Source organism: Protobothrops mucrosquamatus, unplaced genomic scaffold (assembly GCF_001527695.2).
Source record: "Protobothrops mucrosquamatus isolate PMUCROS unplaced genomic scaffold, P.Mucros_1.0 scaffold_276, whole genome shotgun sequence".
Classification (NCBI taxonomy): domain Eukaryota; kingdom Metazoa; phylum Chordata; class Lepidosauria; order Squamata; family Viperidae; genus Protobothrops; species Protobothrops mucrosquamatus.
The window spans coordinates 958,626-968,689 of record NW_015386352.1 but is presented as its reverse complement, the minus strand read 5'-3'; the positions used below and the strand labels follow the sequence as shown (position 1 = coordinate 968,689).

The 10,064-nt window shown below is 39.2% G+C and overlaps 1 protein-coding gene across 1 annotated transcript in view; it reads left to right on the top strand.

Annotated features, from left to right (window-relative positions):
* The window catches only part of LOC107302589 (cytochrome P450 2J2-like), a 19,777-nt gene extending 11,144 nt beyond the window's left edge, over positions 1-8,633 (top strand). Inside the window, exons 3-9 of the mRNA XM_015831706.2 lie at positions 660-809; positions 1,773-1,933; positions 3,149-3,325; positions 3,884-4,025; positions 6,746-6,933; positions 7,690-7,831; positions 8,455-8,633. Coding sequence (XP_015687192.2) covers positions 660-809; positions 1,773-1,933; positions 3,149-3,325; positions 3,884-4,025; positions 6,746-6,933; positions 7,690-7,831; positions 8,455-8,633 — 1,139 coding nt within the window. The remainder of the gene's footprint in view (positions 1-659; positions 810-1,772; positions 1,934-3,148; positions 3,326-3,883; positions 4,026-6,745; positions 6,934-7,689; positions 7,832-8,454) is intronic.
* The last annotated feature ends 1,431 nt before the right edge of the window (positions 8,634-10,064 follow it).

Below are 10,064 nucleotides of genomic sequence, written 5' to 3'. Positions count from 1 at the left end.
GTATTAATCAAAAATCAACACTTGAAAATAGCAGAGTTAATGCAATAGTAGAGTTAATGCAATTGTGAAATTTGAATTAATTCGTTGCATGGATTTTGGGGGTTCCTTTTTTTACTTTATTTCTTCTCCCCCCCAGTATTTTTCTTGGTTATTTACTTCTTTGTTTCTAATGTTTTTCTGCTTTTCTTCTTGCTTTGTTTTCCTTAATTCTTTTCTCCCCTTTTTAGTTAGCCTAGTTTAGTCTTTCTGTTTTATGATAGTGTTTCTTACTAACTCCAAAGCCTATGCTGCCCACCTGGCAGAATTGGACTTCACGTTTCAGAGGCAGCCTTAACGTTCCATATGTAATCAGCCCTGGTGGCACCATCTTTAGAATGCAGCATTGCAGGCTAAATCTGCCTCCTGCCAGCAGTTTGATCTTGACCGACTCAAGGTTGGCTTCCAAGGTCGGTAAAATAAGATTGTTGGGGGGCAAGAGGCTGACTCTGTAAACTGCTCAGAGAGGGCTGTAAATCACTGTAAAGCGGCATATAAGTCTAAGTCCCCTGGCTCTTGCTGTTGCTATCACAATATTCTGAGAAGGGTATTTTCCCTTTCTGTCAGTTCTAAAAACGTGAGTAAGGCCAATCATCTGTCATTCTGTGGTTCTGTGTCATCAGGGATTCTGCTTGCCACGGGTCGGACCTGGAAGCACCAAAGGCGATTTTCAATGGCGACTCTGAAGGTCCTCGGCATGGGGAAGAGCGCACTGCAGTATCAGATCCAAGAGGAAGCACAGAATTTGGTGGAAGAGTTCAGGAAAAGTGAAGGTACTATGAAGACGAGTGCATTTATTTTATTTTATTTTGCCAGACACCTGTATTTTTAAATTTGTTTCAATTTTCCAAAATGTAAAAGCTAAGACAAATAGGACGGTCTGAAGTCATTTCTCCAGTGTATCTGCAAGGGAAGGCACAGTGTCAAAAAAGATCAAGATGGTGGCTCACACAATCAAAGCTTTGATCCTTTTTCCGTGTTTTGAGCAAGGAAATGTAAGATGGGCCAATAAGTAAATAAATAGAGAGGATAAATGATAGATAGATAGATAGATAGATAGATAGATAGATAGATAGATAGATAGATAGATAGATAGATAGATATAGAAAGAGAAAGATAGGATAATAGATAGATAGATAATAGATAGGATAGATGATAGATAGATAGATAGATAGATAGATAGATAGATAGATAGATAGATAGATGATTATAGATATAGATAGATGATCGATGATACAGATTGATGATATAGATGGATAGATAGATAGATAGATAGATGATAATAGCTAGATATAGATGATAGATATATATATGAGACAGATAGATAGATAGATAGATAGATAGATAGATAGATAGATAGATAGATAGATAGATATTGATAGATTTAGAAAGATAGATAGAGACAGATAGATAATAGGATAGAGATAGATAGATAGATATAGAAAGATAGATAGATAATTGATAGGATAGTGATTGATAGATAGATAGATAGATCGATAGATAGATAGATCGATAGATAGATAGATAGATGACAGATAGATGATAATAGCTAAATATAGACAGATAATAGATTATGCATAGATAGATGAGATAGATAGATAGATAGATAGATAGATAGATAGATAGATAGATAGCGTGATAGATATCACGTCACCACTCGTCCTTCTCCGTGTGCCCTGTGCAATCTTTGCAAGAGACATGCCAGTCACCAAATTCCTCTTTCCCTTTCTTTGCAGGAAAACCCATGAATCCTTATTTGGCCCTAAGCCTCGCAGTTTCCAATGTGATTTGTGTCATGGTGTTTGGATATCGTTTTTCCATAGAAGACGAGACTTTTCATACGCTGCTGGAATCCATGGAGATACTTTTCAGAGTTGCTGGCAGTCTCACGGGTAACGTGAGTGATCCCTTCTTTCCTTTTTCTTGTTTTAATATATAAATATTGTACTAGTTTTCTAATTTTACAGTCATGAGTACTTTATAAACAACGTGTTGTCTGGGTCCATTGATAATTCAGTGGTACATGTTAGTCTATTTCCAATATTACACTATCCAGGGCTTCCTCAATCCTCTCTTCTTTTTCCACACTGGGCAAATACAATTCATGTTACTATTAATACATATAGAATTAAATATAGATATATCTTCATCACATTTTTCTGGTATTATATATAATATTGATAGTGTCAGTTTATAATATCTTTTCTAGCCAGAACATATCTCAATTGCATTTGCACTTAAAATCCATTTGTTCAATCAATATCCTGTTTTTCCCGCTTTTTAAAAAATTTAATTTCTATCAATGTTCAAAATATCTCTATTGCTTATAATTTTCTCATAATAAATTATATTTGGGTAACCAAAAGCTTCCCTTATTCAAACTCTTTTAGAATTTTCATATTTCCCATCTCATAACAAAGTACGATATTCTAATTACAAATCCTATCCTTTTAATTATAATAATACTTTTATTTCTAACAGTTATCTTTTTTCTTAACCATATTCAAATATCTGTTTAATAGTATAATATCCCATCTAATATGTCAAAACCTCTATTTTCTTCAGTCTTACTCTAGCTTTCTTCCTTTGCCAAATAACTTTCCAAGTCAGTGCATTTGAATCATCAAGTAATTCTTCCCGTTTTTGTATATATTGTTTGGAATGAGGAAGAGAATTTGATTGAAGTATTTTTGGAAGAACGCTCAACCCATTTATATTCATTAAACAGCCTCCATCCTTCTCCTTCAGTTTTTCTTTTCATTTCTTGTTTGTCAATATTCAGCATTTCTCCTAACAGCTTTATCATCTGTTCGATCAGCTCTTCTTCCTTATCCTCAAATGTGTTCTGAGATCTTGACAAGTAAGATATAATTTCCATTTCCTGTGTTATCACTGCATCTTCTATTTTTCCATTGGTCTGTATCTGTCTAAAGAAGCAGCGTAGAATGTTCTCGTCACATCAAAGTCTTGATCATTTCTGCCAAGAACATTCTTAAGATTGTTCTCCAGGATTTTGCTCTCAAATCAGTTCCTTTTCCCTCTGTTTAATCCCTATTTTTTATTATATTGATATGGCCAGCCATCTCAGGTGATTTTTCTTCTCTTCTGCCAGCTGTACAATATACTTCCCTGGATTATGCCGTATATCCCAGGACCTCACAGGAGGGCATTATTCTTGCGTGACTTTGTTTGGTCATTCATAAGAGAGGAAATCAAGAAGCACCAAGAAGCAGACCATGGAGAAAAAGGCCAAGACTTCATTCATTTTTACCTGGCTCAAATAGAGAAAGTAAGTGGGTGCTCTTTTTGTGTGTGATTGTTAGATATGTTATCGTACAAAGGCTTCCCAACCTTGGGAACTTCAAGACGGGTGGACTTCAACACCCCAAATTCCCCAGCCAGCAAGCTGTATAGTAGCCTTGAGTATTGTCTTCTCTCGGGATTGTGACAATGCAGCATCGGAGAGGATGCCAGGGCTCTGAGACCCACAGGAGCAAATGCCTGCCTTTCTTGGCCCTGCCTTCCCTCAAGGGAGAAGGCTGCAGCTGTTGAAATTGGCAATGTCAGAAAGTCTGTTTATATATAGCACTGCAGAGCAAACAAAGAGTACAGTCACCATGTGCTTTACTGCTCAACTGTTTTAAACTCTAACAGGAAATAGGAAACTCTCCCCAGAATAAACAGAACCATAGACATTATAACCATAGATGCAAACTAAACACTGCCATCTACTGGCTGAACGATTCTGTAGTTGTTGCGATACAAAATGCATTCTAACATGGATTCCATCAGGCGAGGACTGGAAGGAGGTTTCTCAAGTATTCATTTCTCCATTTTTGTTCTGCAGACGAAGAACCACCCCGAACCTCGCTATGATGAAAAGAACATGGTTCAGAGCATCTTTGATCTCTTTATGGGGGGAACAGAGACATCGAGCACCACTCTCTACTGGGGATTGTTGTATATGGTGCTTTATCCTGACATTCAAGGTGAGAGAAGAATCATAAGTTGGATGAGATACAAGGGACCTTTATAGCCCAACTATACTCAATGCCTGAAGCTGCTTGTAGCATCTTCAGCTGTAATTGACAATTATTATTGGAAGAATTCTTTAGTTATCGGTAGTCCTCAACTTACAATCATAATGCAGGCTGCTCATTACAGTCTATGACATTTGCTAAGCGGGCCACCTCGCTTAATGACCCCAACCCCTGCTCTCCCCATTGCAGTTGTTTTTATTTATTTATTTAATTTTATTCAAATACAAATAATGCAAACATAATACATATAAGTCTAAATTTAAAAAAATATAAAAATACAAATATTACAGTGCACCCTCTCCGAGATCATTTTTATTAGCTATATTTTTTCTCATATAACAACTAACAATATACAATATATTTGACCTGTGCCCTTATCCCCTCCAAAACAGCCTATATTCCTGAGTAGGTTTATTCCCTTTGCCTTCCATCAACACTGTTTTTATAAAATCCTCCCATATTTCATTATAATTATTTATTTTAATCATCCCTTTTTTAAAATTTAATTTCTGTTGTTAATTTATCATTTATTGCCATATTCCATATTTCATTGTACCACTCATTTCTTTGAATAACCCAATTCTGTCTCCAAGATTTAGTCATCACTAATCTAGCTGCTATTATCAAATTTACAATCAATTCCTTTTTTGCTTCATTTATATCTTGTTTTTCTACCAGTAACAGTAATGCAATCCTCGGTGACATATCTAAATTTACCTTCAAAAGATCTCTAATTTCCCTAAACACCATGTCCCATATCTTTTGTGCCACCACATACGTTTATATGTTCCAATCTCTTTCTCACACCTCCAACAAATATTTGTATATTTAACATCTATTTGATTTAATTTACCTGGTATTAGGTATCACCTCCATATCACCTCCATATCATTTTCCTTAACTCTAACTGACATATTCTTATATACTCATCTATTCCAAATATTTTTCCAATCTTTATCATTTATTTCTCCTAAATCTGTTTCTCAGATTAATTTTAAACCTTTTGCCTGATTTTCTAGTTCAGTTAATATTCTATATATTTTCCCAATTCTTCCTTTACCTATATATTCTTCCTTTACCTCATTTTCTTTTACAACCATTTCAAATTTTGTTAACTGCCTATCTTTCACCTCAAATTTTTCTTCCACTTTTATCCATTTCTCTAATTGTATTAAACTCAACCAATTTAATTTAATATCTGATAAAACATTCTTTAATTCTGTTAAATTCTTTATCTTGTTCTTCCAGTCTTCTCATTTATATATCTGATTTTTATTTTAATTTACTAATCCATTCTTTCAATTCAATCTTAGGGAATTTCTCCATTTCCAACCCTGGTGTTAAAGGAGAAATTCCTGGCATTAACCGATATCTCCATTTATTCCATAGTTCTATCAATTTTTTTAAAAAGGGATTTTTGCGGTCATTAAATGACCATGTGGGTTATTAAGTGGAGCATGGGGTGCCTCAGAAATGGCGGACTCAGTCCTGTGATCGGTCATAAGGGCAGGTGGTTTGCCAAGCACCTGAATTTTCTTCACAAGATCCCAGGAGCACTGAGTGAGTAACTTCAGGAAAAGGTCATAAGCCTCTTCATTTAGCGCCGTCGTAATTTTAAATCGTTGCTGTCATAAGTAATGGTTATAAGTCAAGGGCTACCTGTAATCAAGATGTCAAGATGTTTTTTTCCCTCTCAAAGTATGAGATGGTCCAAGTAGGGCTTGACTTTGTCTGTTCAGGCCACTGGTATGATAAGAACATATAAATCACAGAGGGTGAATGGAGTGTTGGGGAAAAACTACCAGTTTACTTTTGAGTAAACCCAGCAGATGTTCAGTGTGTGCCAAGCATACCCAAGATAGCCTCCTTTTACATCCTAGACCAACGGCAGTGTATATTTTGATTAACACTTGCTCATCTCTCCTGGATACCCAAAGCCCATTGCTTACTTATATCTTTTAATGTAATATTGTCTAAGCTTCATTCAGTCTAAATTATCTTATGCAATATTGCAGATGTGCATGCTTCAGAAACTGCTTAGAAGTGGGTTGAAACTTAAGAGAGTGTAAGCAAAGTCAATCTCAGCTGTTTCTTACAACAAATGAACCTATTTCTTAAAAGTATGGTGCTAGGACTACCAAGGATCCTCCAAGACCCTTTCAGGGGGTCTGTGAAAGCCAAATCAGTTGCCAACTTAAGTTGAAAAATACTAGAAATCTAAAATCCCAAGGATGCCCCTTCTGCTTGGCCCAGTTGGATGGGTAGAAGCATTTGAAAAAAGGTGATTCCCTCAGGGGTGTCCAACCTTGGCAACTTTAAGACTTGTGGACTTCAACTCCCAGAATTCCTCAGCCAGTATGGCTGGTGGGGTAATTCTGGGAGTTCAAGTCCATTAAACTTCAAGTTGCCATGGTTGGACACCCCTGGGAACTTTAGACTTGTAGGCCTCAACTCCCAGAATTCCTCAGCCCACAAGGCTGGCGGGGGAATTCTGGGAGTTGAAGTCCACAAGTCTTAAAGATGTCAAGGTTGGACACCCCTGGTCTAGATAACTCCCTCCTCCTAGGCTGAGCTTATGCCATTAATAGACCCCGTACAGCTGAAGCCACACCTGGATGCTTATTCACTCCTAACTCTAGTTGAAGTGGAAAATCTTTGTTTCTCCCCAGCCAAAGTTCAAAAGGAAATCGATAGTGTTTTACCACCAGGCCAGACAATCTGTTACGAGGATCGCAAGAATCTTCCGTACGCAAATGCGGTGGTGCACGAAATCCAGCGCTTTAGCAACATCATCTCGATCGGAATGCCCAGATACTGCATAAGAGATACGATGATCCAGAAGTATCGCATTAGAAAGGTAAATGAATTCCTGTGTTCTGGAGCCTTCTTTTCTTCTCCTCACCATATTGCTAGAGGAAGCACATGCAATACAGGGAGTCGTCGGTTAACAACGGGAATTGGACTAAGAACTCTGTTGTTAAGTGCGATGTCATGTGACTGCATCAACCTACGACGGCGGTTTGGGCAGTTCCTGTTAGGCTCTTTAGGCCAGGAATAAACAACCTTGGCTCTTTTATGACTTGTGGACTTCAACTCCCAGAATTTCTGAGCCAGCCATGCTGAGGGGAAACGGAGAGGTTTCCAAGCTGAGCCATGATGGCTCAGGAATTCTGGGAGTTGAAGTCCACGAGTCATAAAAGAGCCAAGGTTGCCTACCCCTGCTTTAGGCGAATTTTATTTTATTCTTATTCTTTTATTCTTTTTTAATTCTAAAGTGCAAACATTTTAAAAACACAAAGTCCTTTCTTTCTTCGCACACACACAAAAAAGGGATGTTTGATCTCTTTTGAGTTGAGCTTGGCTTCTGTCTCTCCATAGAGACGTATATATCATTTTTATGGCAACAAATCAAATTTCCCTTTCCCTCAGGATAACTTTTTTTTTCAACTGCCAAGCCTTAACCTATTTGTATTTTTTTTTTAGAAGAGTGATCTTTAAAGCCATGAATTGAAATTTGTCACTTCGGCCTCCATTACCAGCAGATATAACCATTTTTTTTTTTCTTCCCTCAGGGCGAAAGGCAAAACTTAATTGCTCCTCTTCTTTTCCACAGGGCACCACCTTTATCCCGAACACGGCTTCTGCCTTGTATGATGCCAACGAGTGGGAGACACCCCTCGCCTTCAACCCGAACCATTTCCTTGACAAGGAAGGCAATTTCACCTGTCGAGAAGCGTTCATCCCATTTTCTCTAGGTGCTCATTCAGCTTGTTAAAATTCCATTGAATCTTTAATGATATGCCTTGACTGTTCCTGTTTTCACCCCTCAAACAATCCTCAGTATGAAAACCCATCATAAGTCACTTTTTTCATTGCTGTTGTAACTTTGAATGGCCACTGAACAAATATTTGTAAGTTCAGGACTACCTGTATTCCCCTTACCAGGAAGAGATATGGACAACAGTGTCCAAGGGAATCCAGGTCAATCACATTGTAAACTCTAATCCAGGGGTGAGGGACAATGGCCCTTTTATGACTTGTGGACTTCAACCCCCAGAATTCCTCAGCCAGCTGTGAGGGACTTCAACTCCCAGTATTCCTGAGACAGCCATGAGGGACTTCAACTCCCAGAATTCCTAAGATGGCCATGCTGGCTCAGGAATTCTGGGAGTTGAAGTCCACAGGTTGTAAAGGGGCCATAGTTGCCCAATCCTTTTATCACCTGTGGACTTCCACGACCAGAATTCTTAAGACAGCTATACTGGCTCAGGAATTCTGGGAGTTGAAGTCCACAGTTATAAAGGGGCCCATGGTTCCCCACCTCTGCCCTAATCATTCCCTGCCAGCACTGATTTGTTGTTTTCCTCTCCTTTCCTAGGTCATCGAGCATGTTTGGGAGAAAATTTGGCAAAAACAGAGATGTTCCTTTTCTTTACCAAACTGGTTCAAACGTTCAATTTCCACTTGGCCGACGGATCAAAAGATATAAAGCTTGACGCGATCTGGGGAAGCACTCTGCATCCCCATTCCTTTGAGATCTGTGCAATTCCTCGCTAGTCCACTATGCCAGGTTTGAATAGCAGCTGTGGATACTGGGACTGGAAATCCAAGTAGCTGGCTTTGTCTCCTCCAACTTTTGTCTGAAAAAAAAGCACGTTTCCAGCCCTCCTTGTTGCGAAAGAAAATGTATACAAGCTAGTCTCGTTCTGCAACATGGGCTTTTGAATACTGACAAGCCAGCAACATCAACCCTGGGCTGTTCTCTATGTTCTTGTCATTTATCTAGTTCTACCTGCTTCCTTTTAACTCAGCCCCTAATCTGACCGCTTTTAAAATCAAATTTTAATTATTTGCAAAAAGCAAGAGAAACAAGGGGGAAAAAAACACTTGAGCGTTCACCACTCTTTGAATAATCCTTTTTTAAAATATAACATGTTTTCATAACATTAGTTCAGCCTCCTTGACTGTGGAAAAAAAAAGAGGAAAGTTAAAGATGTACGAGGGCAATTCGGAAATAAACCTCCGTTTGGTTATCAACGACACTCGCAGATACAGAACTTTTATTATACACATTAGAAAACTAGAAGATTACATTACTTTTCAACATAATCACCATTCAAATTGAGGCACTTGTCATAACGTCTTACAAGATTTGAAATTCCTTAGTAGTAGTCGCTCAGCGCCAAATCTGGGCAATGGTTGGGAGGGGTGATCAGAAACATCCCAACGAAACTGCTTCAAAAGTTCTTGTGTGCATCTAGCGATGTGTGGGCGAGCATTGTATCGTGACCCAACACCACACCAGAAGTGGTGCCATAGCCCAAGGCTTTTCAACCAGTGGTACACATACCACTTGTGGTACATTAACAAGTGGCAGGTGGTACGAAGCCCTGCCTAGCCAAGTGTAGTGGGGGAGGGAAAGAGCCAGTGCAGGCAAGGACTTACTGTGAGAGAGTCTTCTGGAGCTGCAGAGTGGCTGGGGTGAGGCAAAGACCTCAGGCTCACTTCTTGCTCACCCTCCCCCATGGGAAAGGAGGAGGAGGGGATAGAGACAGGAGAGTCTATAAAAGGAGGCAGTTTGGGTGAGAGAGGGAGAAAAAAAAGCAGCAGCCTTGGGAGGAGGCAGAGTCAGCTCTCGTTGCACTGAAGGGAAAGAAGAAGAAGGAGGAGGAGGGTGGGGGGAGAGGAGAGGAGAGGAGATCAAGCAGGCTGGCCATGAGCTGATCTACAACTGCTGTGGCAGCCACCTGAGCTGGCAGCAGCAAACAGGCAAGAAATGCAATGGGGGAGGGGTCGCCCTCCAAGAGGAGTGAAAAAAAAGGCAGCAATGGCTGGAGGTGAGGCACAGAGGAGGGAGGGAGATGGAGAGTGGAAGGATTCTTATGTGCTTTTGTGACTTTGAAGTCCTGGGATTTGTGCAATGTGGGCTTTCTGTTCTTAAGGAGTGTTTGGCAATTTCTATTTGGCTGATGTCTCCTGTTAGCTTCT